This window comes from Eulemur rufifrons, chromosome 29, assembly GCF_041146395.1.
Source record: "Eulemur rufifrons isolate Redbay chromosome 29, OSU_ERuf_1, whole genome shotgun sequence".
In the NCBI taxonomy this organism is placed as follows: domain Eukaryota; kingdom Metazoa; phylum Chordata; class Mammalia; order Primates; family Lemuridae; genus Eulemur; species Eulemur rufifrons.
Window position 1 is genome coordinate 56,444,995 of NC_091011.1, and position 16,806 is coordinate 56,461,800.

General features: G+C 33.6%; 1 protein-coding gene across 7 annotated transcripts in view; it reads right to left on the minus strand.

Annotated features, from left to right (window-relative positions):
• Window positions 1-4,672: 4,672 nt before the first annotated feature.
• The window catches only part of LOC138377389 (platelet glycoprotein 4), a 72,039-nt gene continuing 59,905 nt past the window's right edge, over window positions 4,673-16,806 (minus strand). For 4 of the 7 annotated variants that reach the window (XM_069462277.1, XM_069462276.1, XM_069462274.1 and 1 more), the window contains 7 exons: window positions 15,201-15,247; window positions 12,084-12,153; window positions 10,992-11,179; window positions 10,122-10,240; window positions 9,336-9,409; window positions 8,867-8,921; window positions 7,339-7,747 (listed from right to left, as the gene is read on the minus strand). In XM_069462277.1, the coding sequence (XP_069318378.1) occupies window positions 7,583-7,747; window positions 8,867-8,921; window positions 9,336-9,409; window positions 10,122-10,240; window positions 10,992-11,179; window positions 12,084-12,153; window positions 15,201-15,247 (718 nt within the window). In that variant the 3' untranslated portion in view covers window positions 7,339-7,582. Of the gene's footprint in view, window positions 5,452-7,338; window positions 7,748-8,866; window positions 8,922-9,335; window positions 9,410-10,121; window positions 10,241-10,991; window positions 11,180-12,083; window positions 12,154-15,200; window positions 15,248-16,806 lie in introns of those variants that run through there. The other 3 variants (XM_069462272.1, XM_069462270.1, XM_069462273.1) reach the window with 2 other exon arrangements.

Below are 16,806 nucleotides of genomic sequence, written 5' to 3' on the forward strand. Positions count from 1 at the left end.
TGTCAGTATGCTTGTATAGTTTTGATCTTTTATGTCCTTCTGTGAGTAAATCAAACTAATACCAGCAACAGGTCAATAAAACTCTTACAGCTGCTAGTCGAACTTCAACATGACTTAAATTGGGACATTTCACTTAAAGATCCTGTTAAACTATAGATTCTGAATCAGTAGGTCTGAGGTAGGACCTCAGAGTCTGCAATTTTAACAAGTTCCCAGGTGATGCTGAGGCTGTTGTTTCCAGGTTTTAGCTAACTATAGAAGGAAGATTTAAAAATATTTACATTTGTCCTAGCTATGTCATAGTCCCCTTCATGAATATGTATTAATGGAATAGAACATGTTTGCAATGTGTAGACATAAGCTACTAGCATCTGAGAATAGTTGGGTAAAGAAAACAGGAGTGATATGTAAATAACTCATGAATAGATAACAACTGATATGAAAGTATAGTAGTGATAGCAAACATGAAAGTTCAATACATTCAAAAATAAAAAGCACAACTGTTTTCCTGACAGAAGTATTTATTTTCACAAATATTTAAAAACACAGCTACCTTGAGCCACAAAAGGAAAAAGCAGATTGTTCCTCTAGCTGGTACAAACATAAAACATAACTCATTTTTAGTTCATTAGCTCAGCTCTATGAAAATAACTCAGGAAAATCAGTCATAGGTAATGGTGTTGGTATATACAGAAAACCATAATGGACAATATTATTTGAGTGCAAAAATCCACTTAGAATGGTGGATAGGCCAAAAGAGGCAAGTGTAGTGAAGAGCCACAGTGTCACCAATAAATTGGACTCAGAAAAACTGAACTGCCAGTTCGAACACACTTAAACTCCAACTAGAAAGGTAATGATTATGCAGCTCAGCCCTTGATAACAGGTTAAAAGATTGACAGATTATTGCTCATGTACAAGTCTTAATACAAACATTTAGCATTTTGCCAGAGTGAATTTTCAGAGATAATATGTGCATAGCTGTATTTTCCTGAAATGATACCCCCTTTACCCCTCTTTGTCAGAAGTGAAAGCTACACAGCTTATTTTAATTCTTTAATTGTAAAGAACAATATGCATTAACCTATTTATAGATGCTGTCAATTCTTTGTTAACCCACTTGCAGATAGTATGGATTTTCAAACTTATAAATAACAGCTATAAGTTTTGTGGTTAATAACCACAATTTGGAATGAAAATATGCCCCTCTACAAGATAGTACAATTTTTCTATGGATAAAGCACACTAATTCATCCAAGAATATTTGCAGTGTTCAACCATTTACCTCTCTGACCACCATATGCTTTCACCAGGGTAAAACAATGTCCCACTCCACCACAACAAACATGTATATGCACACACATTCAAACTCCAATGTTTTCATATAAAAATCTCCCTTTAAAGAATTACTTTTCTACTGGATACTTATATAATCTTCATATCTTTGTGTATGAATTGTCTTTCGTATTGTATACATTTTATAGAATTTGAGAAAGGAAGTTTTGTGTAATAATTAAAATTGTAATATATATGTATTTAGTTATACAATATTAAAGACAAACACAGGTCAAAATATTTTCTGATACCTAAATGCCATGAGATCATTCCTGTATGAAGATGTTAAGATCTCAGTCATGACAAGTCAGGACTCCATGATTACAGTCATGGTATACAGGAGGTCAATATGTATTTTCTCATCCATTTTTTTTTTTTCATTTCTTTCAAACTATTATGGGGGTACAAATGTTTTCAGTTACAAGGATTGCTTTTTGTAATGCTTGAGTCAGAGTTATAAGTGTGCCTATTACCCAGATAGTGTTCACTGTACTTGTTAGATAGGTTTTTGTCCATCCCCTCCTCCACCCTCCTGACTGATTTCCATTGGGTTATATTTCCCTCTGTGCACATGTGTGCTTACCAGTTAGTTCCAATTTAATAGTGAGTACATGTGGTGTTTATTTTTTCATTCTTTAGATACTTCACTTAGGATAATGGTTTCCAGTTCCATTTATATTGTTGCAAAAGGCATTGAGCCATTCTTCTTGGCTGAGTAGTAGTCCCTGGCATACATATACCACATTTTATTAATCCACTCATGAATTTGATGGACACTTTGTTTGATTCCACATCTTTGTAATTGTGAATCATGCTGCAATAAACATCTATTTCTTTAAGAGTTTCAACTTTATATAGTTCAGTCTTCCACATCTCAAGAATTCAAGAACTCTCCTTAATATTTGTCTTAGACAGATGTGTTTACAAATGTCCTAGTGCAAAGATAATGGACTTTTAAATGTCTGGAGTATTTTTTTAAATTTTTATTTCAGCATATTTTGGGGGTACAAGTGTTTAAGTTACGTATATTGCCCTTGCCCTACCCGAGTCAGAGCTTCAAGCACATCCATCCCCCAGATGGTGAGCACCGCACCCATTAGGTGTGTATATACCCATCCCCTTACCCCCATCTACCTGACACCCAATGAATGTTATTACTATATGTGCACTTAAGCGTTGAACAGTTAATACCAATTTGAGGGTGAGTGCATGTGATGCTTGTTTTTCCATTCTTGTGATACTTTACTTAGTAGAATAGGCTCCAGCTCTACCCAGGATAATACAAGAGGTGCTAGATCACCCTTGTTTTTGTGGTCAAGTAGAACTCCATGGTATACATATACCACGTTTTATTAATCCACTCATGTATTGATGGGCACCTGGGTTGCTTCCACATCTTTGCAATTGTGACTTGTACTGCTATGAACATTCTAGTGCAGATGTCTTTTTTATAGAATGTCTTTTGTTCTTTTGAGTAGATGCCCAGTAATGTTATTGCTGGATCAAATGGTAGTTATATTTGTAGCTCTTTGAAGTATCTCCATATTACTTTCCACAGAGGTTGTACTTGTTTGCAGCAGTGTAGGAGTGGCCCTATCTTTCTGGATCCGTGCCAACATTTATTGTTTTGGGACTTTTTGATAAAGGCCATTTTCACTGGAGATAAGTGATATCTCATTGTGGTTTTGATTTGCATTTCCCTGGTGATTAGAGATGTTGAGCATTTTTCATATGTTTGTTGGTCATTAGTCTATCTTCTTTTGAAAAGTTTCTGTTCATGTCCTTTGCCCACTTTTTGATAGGGTTGTTTGACTTTTTTCTTGCTGATTTTCTTGAGTTCTATATAAAGTCTAGTTATCATCCCTTTATCGGATGTGTAACATGCGAATATTTTCTCCCATTCTGTAGGTTGTCTGTCTGCTCTCATGATACTTTCTGTGGCTATATAGAAGCTTTTTAATTTGATAAGGTCCCATTTATTTCTTTTTGCTGTTGCTGTGATTGCCTTTGGGGTCTTCTTCATAAATTCTCTGCCTAGGCCAATGTCTATAAGAGTTTTTCCAACATTTTCTTCTAGAATTTTTATAGTTTCATGCCTTAGGTTTAAATCTGTTATCTACCGTAAGTTGATTTTTGCAGGAGGTGAAAGGTGTAATCTTAAGCAAAAAGAACAAATTGGGAGGTATCAATTTACCAGACTTCAAGCTATACTACAAGGCTATATAGCAACCAAAACAGCATGGTACTGGCATAAGAACAGAGACATAGACCAATGGAACAGAACTAAGAACACAGATATAAAAGCATTCTCATATAGCCATCTAATCTTTGACAAAGCAGGCAAAAACATACACTGGGGAAAAGAATCCTTATTCAGTAGGTGGTACTGGGAAAATTGGATAGCCACATGTAGAAGACTGGAGTCTTATCTTAAATGTCATTATCATCTTATAGGGATACTTTTTTGCCTCCCGGTTGAAAGGAGAGGCATTAATCAGTATGCTTCAAGTATCTTCAGAGACTCAACAGATCCCTCCAGCCAGGCAGTATCTTAGTTTATGATTTTCAATGGGAATTTTCAAGTTACCCAGGTGGCTACCATGAAGAGGCCAAGTTATTTTAATTTTTGTATCCAAACAGGCCAGTTATTACTTTTTGTACTGTATTCTTCTGTGTGTTTAGCACATAAGACAAAATGTAGTTTGTTTTCTTTTTTCTATTCCAGAGACTTTTAAGAGGACTAGTGCTCTCTACAATAAGTAAAACCCTACAAAAGAAAGTAGGATTACCCATTAATGTGTCTCCTTCAGTCTTGAACTCATGTTTTGCTGTTGCAAAGGATGATACCTAATATCTTTTTTGCTCTTCCTCCAATCAGCTTTAAAAATTAGCTTAGAATAATGTGGTCAAAATCGAATTTGTAAAGAATATTTCAGAAAGAACAATGGATTTTAAAGAAATAGGAATTCAGTGAAATACCTCATAAAATTAGGGTATTTTGTGGCACAATAGGAACTAGATAAAGCACAGGAATTTAAGCAAGAATATCTATCAAAGCAGGCTTTACCCAACCTATGGTGAGTTGTATAATCATTTCATTATATATTACAATGTAATAATAATGGAAATAAAGTGCACAATAAATTTAATATGATTGAATCATCTGGAAACCATACCCCCACCCCCACCCCCACCCGTGGAAAAATTGTCTTCCGTGAAATCTGTCTCTGGTGCCAAAAAGGTAGGGGACTGCTGTTTTAAAGGTCAAAACCAGTCTTTCTGAGGTGACTATGAGAACAAAAAGAAAAAACAACTATTACTCTTTGTAATGTTTCACACAATAATTCCTTTATTATCCTTTAAATCTCTTAATGCTAGAACAGCATTCTGAGGTTGCCAAGCATAAATTGCAACTGAGTAGAAACATCAAAATCTACTCAGATTTCCAGAAGAGCTGAAGTATGTGGAAAATGACAGTCTTTAAAGGATAAAGTGTGCTAAAAATGTCCATTTGCATGATCAATGACAAAATATAAGCCCATATTTTTATAAAGAAAATGGTTATGATGCCTGCTGTTGCTGTGCAAAGTATTCCATAGAGAAAGAAACTTAAGATATAATAAATGGTTACAAGGCAATCATTTTGCATTCTTAAATTGTCCTTCAAAATATGTGGTGCTCATAAAGTGCACTGTACTGTCAGTCTTGGGGACTACTAGGGCGATGATGCTTTCCCGCTGCTGAGGAAGACCGACAGGCGTGTAGAGCTTAGAATTTGTTTAGATCATGGAACTGATTAGTGACTTGGAACCAAAAAAAAGAAAAACTGGTTCATGCTTGAGCGAGTCTGCAGAAACTGAAATCAATTCAATTGTGGAAATGATGCATTTTAAAAGTTTCTGGGTTTTAGTCAAAGTATAAATTTTAATGATCTCTTGCTAATCCTTTTGAAATGTGCTGCTTAGAGAAAAAACAAAAAATAGTGCCACCATTTCTTCAACTAAAAGAGAAGGTGTGATTTGTAAAATTGAAGCACATTAAATCTTCATTTTGTGCATTGGTATCACCAAAGGTCCCGACGTAGCTGGTGCAGATGTATAAAGACTCATTTGCTGCCTGTAAAGTAGAAGACATGTTATTACTTATCAGAAAGCTATGGAATAATAGATGATACTGAAATCATATGTATCCAAGATATCATACTTTTTATTTTTCAGCCCAGTTTCTCAAGCTGCACAGAGAAGTTCTCAGACTTCACCAATAAGGCAATGCATATTTCCATTCAAAGACCATACATAGAGGGCTACATCCCCACTCTGGAGAGCAGCACGTACCACCCAAGGAATGGTAGCTAATTGAATCTGCTCTGGACCAGCACTGCCACATCCTTCAGACCACCTTCCATTTAAAGGTATATCTTCTACTTTCAAAAGGACCATTGGCTTAGCTTCCTTTGTGATGCGTGGAGTAAAACCACACATTAGCTCCACCGCCTTCTACACCTGTCTCCTTACTTGTTTCAATTGTTCACAAATCTGCCCAAAGATATAATCTAGTAAACCAAGAAAAGTTTTCTTCTCTACTTGTAAAAAAAAAAAAAAAAAAGAAAGAAAAGAAAAGGCAGTAATTTTTCCTCATAAAGACAAAAATGTGTAAGCAACTCTAACATTTGTTGACAAGGACACTCTAGCAAGCTTTCAATTCTAAGACCCAAGGAATCTGACAGCCAGGGATCATTAAGCAGTAGTGAAATTTATCATTTAACTTTAATACATAATACTTTTATATCTTCCTTTTTAAAAGTATGTTTTCCCAATAGAACACTTTATTTTGTACTTTTCAGTGGATAATCCTTTTTCTTGATTATATAAGTGGTCTTGTAAGTATCTTTGTTTAATGCCTGCCCAATAACAAGTCATGATTAAAGGTAGTGAAATATTTCCTTTATTTATTGTAATGTGAATATAGTAGGTTAGCATTTTGAAAACGTTCTGTCCAAATAAATTGTAGGTAGAAGTATTCAGTCTTTTCAGAAAACAAATATTTTGTGTCTGGGGAGGCAAACCAATTTTCTGTTCTGATTATTTCTGCCACTAACAGGAATTTTTAATCCCAAAATTACTTTTTAAAATCATTAATTTAACTAATTTATACTTTGGTCATACATAATTTTGCTTCTGTTACAATGAATGTCTCCAGAAGATAGAGTGGATGCTGATGAACCCAGACTATTGGAAACTCATGACATTGTAGTAGGGATAAAATGAGATCATTCATGTAAAATGTTTAGCATGATACTGGCACATAGCTCAAAAACTACTAGTATCAGCAGCAGCTCCTGAATTTCTATACAAAGCAGCTTAAGGTCACTAGTCTGGAAGTATAGAAAAAAGCTGTTGTGAATTTGTGATTTTTGTAGCAAGTATTCTGCTTTTATTTACATTGTGTATTTTTTTTCAGAAGTCTGGAAAGGGAGTGCTTGAGAAAGTGAAAAACCTCTCCCTCACCAATGGCATCCATGATATCTAAAGAAAAGCCTTCAGGAGGTCAGGAATTTATTCCTGTTTATGTACAGGGGAGAAAGGGCACTAATAACCAAAGCACAGAGACCTGAACCACTTTTATGAAAATCTTGTTTACTTGTTTTTCTTCTAAACTCTGAGTAATTTCACTTTACTGTGTTGAACACCATTTTCTCCTTTTCTTGTACTGTTATATTCAAATTTTGGGTAAAGTCTTTCAATTGTTCATCAGGTCTTCACATTAGACATCTAAGGTACACATCCTGGATTTGGAGAACACATGGCCAGCATGCAACAATCCTGTTTTCATTTTAGTATTCTCTTAAATAGCTTACTTTTGTTTTAGGTCTCATTAATTTCTAGCTTATTTCCCTTTTCCATTTCAATATCTACATTTATACAACTTTTCCTAGTCAATGGTTTATCTGGTTTTGAAATACATATAATAGCTATATAATTGGGAAATGAACAAGTTAAAATTTTTGACAAAAGTTATTTGTGGCAACTTTACAATGGTCACAATTAAATCTTTTATTTCCATTCTCCCCCAGAATTAAAGATGTAATTTAGTGATCTGCTTGACATTCATAGGTCTTATTTACTCACCCAAAAGTCCAGAAATATTTATGGAATAATGTAAAACAACTGTTTGATAAAATGCAAACAAGTCATATATAAGCTATTGCATTATTTGAGCAATATATATATTTTTTGTGTTTACTTACCTATTTCACTTTTTTTGATCTGCATGCACAATATGAAATCATAAAAGCAACAAACATCACCACACCAACACTGAGTAATATCATTTCTACAAGGCCAAGGAGGTTTATTTTTCCAGTCACTTTTTTCCTGAACATTTCCGCCCTCTCATCACCAATGGTCCCAGTCTGTAAGCAAATTAACAATTACCATTATTTGGGCAGATTAACACTCCAACCCTCCAATTATATATATTACTCTTTTCTCTAACACCTGTATGGGCCTTAGTCAGTTGTATTATAAGTCAATGGACTTCCTCATGCATGTCAAAGAAGGCAATAAGTGCCACATAGAATATTTACAGAGTGAAAGATAATCCCTCTCCCTTTACAAGTGATGTATAGCAAGTACTCTACATTGTACTGTGACACATTTGATCTTCAGAACTGGCTCTGAACTACTGCCTAATTATCCAAAGGATGTTTCCCAGTGACAGAGGGAAATTCAATGTCTTTTCTATTCCTGTGGTTAATCAATGCAGTGGTTTACACTAAAAATATCTTGTCAGGACACAGGATAGACTTCCTATGCCTACTCTAACCTAGCCTTTATATGCATAGTTGGCTTTTATTAGTGCTATAATATTGAATCTTAATTTACTTTCAGTTGCATGCATGTGCCTCTTCCCTAAGACAAGCATTATAACCAGAAAAAAATTTTTTTTGAAGATAATCCTAAATGATAGGAAGTACTTTAAAAAAGGAAAACTGAAAACAAGGTCATATTTCTATATGATTAGGGTCTCTCAAATAGGTGTAATTTGTTAACCTCTCCATATGAACAATGGAAATACATACAACTTCAAATACTATACATTCTTTTGAAATATTAAAAGCTTTTTAGGCCGGGCGCGGTGGCTCACGCCTGTAATCCTAGCACTCTGGGAGGCCGAGGTGGGCGGATCATTTGAGCTCAGGAGTTCGAGACCAGCCTGAGCAAGAGCGAGACCCCATCTCTACTAAAAATAGAAAGAAATTATATGTACAGCTAAAAATATATATATAGAAAAAAAATTAGCCGGGCATGGTGGTGCATGCCTGTAGTCCCAGCTACTCGGGAGGCTGAGACAGGAGGATCGCTTGAGCTCAGGAGTTTGAGGTTGCTGTGAGCTAGGCTGACGCCACGGCACTCACTCTAGCCTGGGCAACAGAGTGAGACTCTGTCTCAAAAAAAAAAAAATAAATAAAAAAATAAAAGCTTTTTATATACAAAGAAGTTTGTTTTAATGACTAGATTAAAATACTAACTTCATTAAGCCACAGAATAGGCACAAGATAGTTCCTCTTCAGACTCTTTAGTGCTCTGCAATAGACATTGAAAATTATGAAAATATAAATACATTTATACATATATTATAAACATTTTAATAATTACTAGTATAAATAAATATTCAGAATTGCCTTTTTTGAGTTTGTTCCCTGTTATGAATCATTTAAATTTTAGTCTGTTTCTCACATTTCTTTTGCTTATAAATCTTTCTAACACAGATTTCTAATTACTTAATTTTTTCCGAGCACAGAAATTTACTGTTAAAGAAATATTTAGCTAACAAAATGAGAGATGCTATCAAATGCTCACATTTTATTACAGACGAAAGTTATCATAAGCATTTAATAATGATTGTTTAGTGATCTTAAGCTAAAGATTTGATAGACTTACATTCTAACAAGGAAATACTACAAATTGTATAAAAATAACCTTATTCAAGAGACTCACTCAATTTTTCTTGCTGGCTTGACCAATATGTTGACCTGCAGCCGTTTGGCAAATCGTAAAGTGAATCCAGTTATCTAAAAAGAGAACAACTAAAATAACTACAAACTTCTTATTTTATAATACCTAAAACTTGTTGCAGCAGAAGAGAAAGTAAAGAAGGACTCCTTGAAAATTATAAAAGTTAGTTAACTGGACCGATTAAATATATTACGTACATATCAATGCATATACACACAATTTCTTTGCCCAACTTAATATTTGTGATTTACCTGAAATGGTTTTAGAGATCATGTAATTAATTCCTGAACTATATATGATCCAAATACATATTCAGTCAGAATCCATGTATTATTAGTTGTAATTATCATTATAAGTTAACACTTGTAACTATCATTATTTAAACTGAAACATTCTAGAATTGCATTTAACTTTTGAAAAGAAAAATATTAAAGAATAAAACTATTGTGCTATAACAAAGTATAACAGATCATGCTCCGAATTCCTATAAAATCTTTTAATCCCATATATGATGACTTCTCATATAAGCAATATCTGTAGTTAAACATAGAATAGTAACATAAAATTATTTGAAGCCAATTAGAATTATTTTTATTTATTAAAAAGGCTTATGGAATTACATATATAAAATTAAAATTTAATTAGGAAGAAATCATATCATTTTCACTGACACAAAATGTGATTCAATAAATTTGGTTGACAAGTATAACTGACAAGATGTTTTTCTTTCAATATCAACCAAAGCAGATCAATAATATATTTGCTTACGGGTTCAATATCCAAGTACGTCTTATGTTCTTCTTCATTTGGATTTAAGCCTTCAATAGGTTCTGAAACATCAGGACTTGCGTGTAGAAAATGGGGAAGTGAAATGTACACAGGTTTTCCTGAAGACAAATTTTAAGAGTCAACTGGGGATAACTAACTTTGCTTATTTCACAAATCACTCAGAAAACGTTTCCTTGAAAATAAAGCTTTTTCCATAAAAATATACATAGCTGGTCTTGGACACTGATTGGGGATAAGGATGGGAGAGAAGTGTAACATCAGGTGGCTATTTTACAAAAATAAAACTCTGCATCCTACTAATAAGTTAGTTGATATCTGTTCTACATTCCTTAGATGTCAATTTTCAATTTGTATAGTTTAGCTACTGAATAGAAAGTTGCAACTAAATATGTTCATGTTTCAGCAGCAATATATCTATGGACTAAGAATTTCTTTAAGAATTTTCATCAACACTCCCTTCATGATGAATATGAGCAACATAACACAGACTCCAAATTTTGTGTGTTAAGTCAATTCTTATTGTAGAAGCATACTGAAAATATTTTCTAGGGGAAAAGGTTAGAGCAATAGTAAATGGATCACTTGGGATGCTCCAAGTGTTCTAGAAATTATTCTTTTACCCTAAATCTAAAAGCAGCACAAGGAAATACTGGTGTGCTTTTACCTAATGATAACTAAATTTTGCAACACTGAAACAATACAAAATTAACACATTTTCTGTCATGACCCTTCTCTTTTGCCCTGATTGCTTGCTTGCTTGCTTTAAATTTTGCATTCTGGGTAAAGGTTCCATTTTAAGGAATATTGCAAATTATGTCATGGACTGTGCTACTGTGAATATTTACTCACCGTCTTTGCATTTGCTGATGTCTAGCACACCATAGGATGTACAATTTTTTGAGATAACTTTTTCTGTGCAGAAGCAATGGTTGTCTGGGTTTTGAACCGGAGATGCAAAGGCCTTGGATGGAAGAACAAATCTATACACTGGGATTCCTTTTAGATTAATGTCAGATTCAAATACAGCATAGATTGACCTAGACACAGATAAAATTTTTTTAAAAAGCTGTATTCCAGGGTTCTGAACTATTAATACATTCTGGAGGTTCATATTTTTCTTATATTCTTCATTTAACTTAGAATTTTAAGTCTTGTTTAATTCTTAGCAAAAAAAGTTCTTGTGAAATTTAAACGCATACCAGAACTCATACCTGAGTATGAACTGTTCTTATCTTTGTTCTCAAAACCATCTAAGCTTATGAACTACCATGGAGTATTTACACTGAAGTCATTTCTCAAAGTTTCTGTCTATAATGATTTAATCTTGGAGAGGAAATCCATTTGCTTGCTGGGGTGTGTGCATGCTTGATATATATCTTGTTCACCTCCATCATTTAGCAGGTGTCTACCGTAACCTATGCAATGTGCTAGGGCTCAAGACACATGTCTTCTAATCCCCAGATACCACTATATGAAAAAATAACCGCTCTCTTCAATTTCTCATATAAGGAAAAGATTTACAGAAGTTATATGCTTGCCCACAGTTACAGTGTTTAGGGATACGGCTAATACACCCAATACATTTGTGGTACCTACTGCCACCACCACGGCCAATTTGATTAGAGCATGTCAGTTAACACAGTTCTGTTACATTTGTATCATCGTCTCTGGACACCTTTAGAAGGACTTGGCATGCCCTTATTAAATAGACTACTAGTTTATTAAAAGAAGGGCAAACTAGCTCTTGCTTAGAAATGGCAAAGAAAATGGTTTGCATTATAAAAAGATTGAAGGATGTAGGAGAATTGTTTCCAAAAAGTTAATAAACATTATGAATTCTATATTATTATATTTATTCTTAAGATATCAAGAAATCTTCCTAATCAGCACTGGGAAGAAAGAGGTCTGGTTCACCTACGTACCTTAATGTCTTTGTCTTACCTGCAAATGTCCGAGGAAAAGAATTGCAATACCCGGGTCTTCTCAACAAAAGGTGGAAATGAGGCTGCATCTGTTTAAAAGCAAGCCAGTAGCAAGTTATTAGATGTGTTCTAGAAAAATCTAGAAATCTCTATTCCAGCATGGGCAATAGAAATATAAGGCAAACTGCCTAAATAAATAGTAGCTTCATTTTTTACATTCTCAAAATCCAGTTTGTATTTTATACTTACAGTGCATTTCAAATCATACTAGCCACATGTCGAGTGCCTTACAGCTACATGTCTACCATATTCAACAACATCTGTACACTATACACATTCACAAGTACAAAATAAACTGATTAATAAACAAAACTGTGATTTTTTTAAATACCCCACCCCATAAGTAAAGTGGTATTATTCTTACCACAAACTTCATTTAAAATTCCTGCCATATCCACATTGTTCTTATTTTTAATAGTGATTCATTTATCTGCCCTAATGGCTGATTAATATTTTTAAAACTATTTACTAAAACTATTTCTCTCACTAAAAAATTTCCTGCAAATTCTTTGAAAACATACTCATCAAATTCAAAGAGTCATTTATTGAGTTTGGCTATATGAAGAAATAACTACGAATAGCTATAGCAACACTTATAACTTTGACTCAAACTGTACAAAAGCAATTCCTGTAGCCAAAACATTTGTACCCCAGTAATATTCTGAAATATAAAAAAAGACTCAATAAAGACAACATGAGACAGAAAAAATCTAGTTAGTTAACTCCTCCATTCACTCCTCAAATGAATATCACCAATTGATAATGTTCAGGTATTTTTATGAGCTACTACTGAATATGTTTGCTTAAAATGATGAATTCCAGGTTCTTTTTCTGGCAAGAGTTTCTACCTTCTGACTTTATCTTCATCTACACTCTTGTGAGAAGTGAAACATAACACAACAACAGTGATTTTGTGATCCCTTTTTGATCCTGCTATTGAGACCGTTGGATATTATAGTCCAGCTTAAATTTCCCATATAGTCCTTGTATAGGCATTGCCTACAACTGTCTTCCTGTTACCTTAACAATTAAAGAAAAATACATTGAAAAACTTTTTAAAAATCATCTGAAATATCACTGAAGAGTATGTCATAATTCTACCCAGCAATTATCACGGGCAATGACCACGGGATAGCTGATGTTAGCAGGGCGTTCTTCCCCCCAAAAGAAACACTCTAAATGTATATCAATACTTTCATTTAATGTCTTTTCAAACTTATTACAAGTAAAGATTTCACTTCTAAATCATGATGAAAACACTTTGGAACACTGCATTACTCTTTTCCCTAGTGCTGTAACCAAGACTGTCTCGCAGGACACATCCCCTTCCTGTCCAACCTCCTCTGCTCCTATTTTGTTTTACTTCTATTTTCCCTTTAGGTATTTTTACCTTCATGCCCAATTCACATGTATTTATATTATTGTCATTAATTAAGCCTCTTATTAAACCTATCTACTTAGCTTTGGGCAAAATTGTTTAATGGTTGTTTTCCCCTAACCCCATAAAGAATCCTTTACTATTTAGGAGCAGCATAGTATATTTCTGTCTGTATCTAAGGACTAAGTATTTTATGCTTGTGCAACTATACTAGAGTCAGTAAGACTGAGGACTTGACAATTTATTTCCAGCAATGCTTTACCTAGAAAGGAATTTCTTCAGCTACCCTCCAGTAGCCCAAAACCCTGCAAAGCAAAACCAGCAATGCTTTTGTTGTTTTTTTCTATAAGGTAGTGATAGAATTAAATAAGCATGCAAATCTCAATCATGCCTTTGGAAAAGTAAACATTCTCTGTGCTTCCTTTTTATGGAATTTTCTTCATCTTTATTTTATCCATTTAGATTATTCTCTGACCAACTTTGTAAACTTCATGCTACTGTTTCTTAGTAGTTGAAAGTACACTTTTAATTGTAATTCCCTCATGGTATTTGATTCCCATTGCTTTTAAAATTTTAATTCTTAAACATCATAGGCATATGTATATGTTCCTTTTCTTCAAGGAGAATAATAAACCAGATCTGACCATACCCTAAATCTAAGTTTACAGTTTTTTCCCTGATTCTAATTCAGAATGCTTATTTTCATCTACATTTTATGTGGTTAATAAACATCTAGTCTTTTTTGATTCTGTCTCATTCTGACCATCTTATCCAAGACAGATGGTTCTGTCTCATAACTTCACTGATTCTACCTTGGCTTTAAACCTCACTTAGAAATATTGTAACTGGCTCTATGAACAAATTTCAATGATCCCTGTATTTTTTTTTATAACCTCCTTCCTCTCATGTTTTAGATTCTCTGTCCTGTAGGGCTTGATAACCAGAACCCTGTAACAATAACTATTTTAACCTTTTTGAGTTTTTTCCCCCAAATTATAGAATTTCTGCAAGACAACAGAGTTGAGATTTTGAAGTTTCCTACATGGACTTTCTGATGCCTAGACTCACCATCCTTCACTAACCTGCCCCAAAAGCATGAAGCCCCTTTGTTAAAAAAAACCTGTACTCTCTCTTAGTCAGGAGATGGATTTGAGGCTGCTTCCCCCTCACCTTCTCCTGATATTTTTTGCCTTACAAATTCCTTTCTTCCTCAGCAATACTTGTTGACTCAGTAATTGGCTTTCTATGCAGCAAGTAACCAGACCCAGGCCAGACCCTTTTTGCATTGGTATCAGTGTGTTTTCTCTTTTGTAATTATCTTAATTTTTTATTCTTTCAATTTTAAGTTATATCTAAAATATTTACAAAAGATTTGACTAGTAACTACTTTGAGGTTTTTGTTTTAACCATTACTTCTGTTGCCAGGATGGCAGTTCATTAAGTAAAGATTCTACAAAGCAAACATTTCCCTAGTAATGCAATAAGAGCTACTTCTTTATGGTTAATCTTCAGAAATCCCATCACATTAAATATTTACTAAAGCCTATATAAAACTAGATTCTGAATTCTGTTGTGGAGCTATAAACACAGGTAAACACATACCCTCAACTTTCAGAGCACTATAGGTATGACAGTGAATTTGTGAGAGAAGATGAGGTAGGTTCATTGTGACTATTACCATAAAACAAATGTCCTTACCTGTACCATTAATCATGTCACAATAACTTGGCCAATAGGAGAGATTCCTTAGGAATAAAGAGAGAGAAAATTCTCATTTCAAGAGCACCTTTCTCACATTACTTTTTATATTATGATTCAATATTTCTACTAATATAAGAAGATTAGATGTGGCAAGGGATAAGTTTAAGAAATGTTCTCTAATTCACTCAGGTTCATGCTTTGTTTGAACCTTTTCTCTTATTGCAATAAATTAAGTGCCTGATATCATTACATGGCTAGGTCATAAAATAAAAACTGCCAACTGTTAAGGTAATTAGAAACAACTTGGGATTAAAAAAAAAAGTTTAAAAACATTTATAAGAAATTTAGATCTCTACTTAGGAGAGAGTGGTTTTCTTCCCCAATGGGAGAAATGAATCATTCATTAGTATGAGACTAGAAGGAAAGTGTTAAGTGGGTTGATGTAAGCTCAGCATAAGGTTGAACAAGGAAGTGGGAAGGAAGGAAGCAGCAGGAATTTGGATCAATTCAGATTCAAAACATGTTGATAATCAACAAGTATATATTTTCTCCCTTTAAATTCTTGCATGTGCTGGAATTAAAGTAAAACAGATTTTATTAGTTATGCTCTGGTATATAAATAAGCTGTATATATCTAGAAGTAAAAAAAAATAGTAAATGTTTCCCTGAATCTTCAGCCACTTTTTATGATGGGAAAAAATTTTTTTCCACTTTTTTTCCCATTATCCAGTGCAATGTCAACACAAGCTGTTCCTTATGTTTTAAACAGATTAAGCTGTTAATCATGCTAAGTCTTGCCATGATGATTGAAACCTACCTTATTGCAATTTTATAGCAATGTGAAATTCTTACTCTAATTAGAAGTGCTTAGTAACTCCCCTTAAAACCTCTATAATATTGAAATGCTCCTTGTTCCTCAATATAAGAAACTGATGTGATTTCCTTTGAAATAAACATTTAGAATTGTTTGTTTTCCTCCACTTGACTTTTCTATAAAAATAAATAACTATGGACTCTTTAGCACAAAAAGTACTCCACTAGTTAATATTTAACTCTTACATGCAATTGTTAGATAAAGACTCAAAAAAAAAAAAAAAAAAACAGAAAACAAACTCAGTTTGAGGCAGTGGTTACTTATATTAATAAAAACATTTCATCTCTTTTGGTTTTCATTATCCTTTTTCAGGAAATAACTGTTCTAAAGCACAATTATTAACTTTAAAGAAAAGACTTTCTCCCCTGATATTTATTAGGGTCCTTCCTATTTTACACATGTAAATTATTAATACTTCAGATCAACAAGCAAAACTAGGAAAGAAAGCAAATAATGGCTTTATGAAGCTATCGTGTGCTTTCACCAATTTAAAGGTGGCATATTTTTATTTCCACATTTCATATGTAAATTTTAGAACTTTACTTGAAATCCTAATTCCATTTTTGCATTAATAAATGTTAAAACGGAATTATCAACATAGAAGATTATTTTAAGACCATTTGCAGGGGGAAGTCATGAAAGCATTCACATGGAGTCATTAAACTTCCACTTTTATAGGCACATTTAGGTCATGTCACTGGAATACACAATGTTATTTGATATACTCTA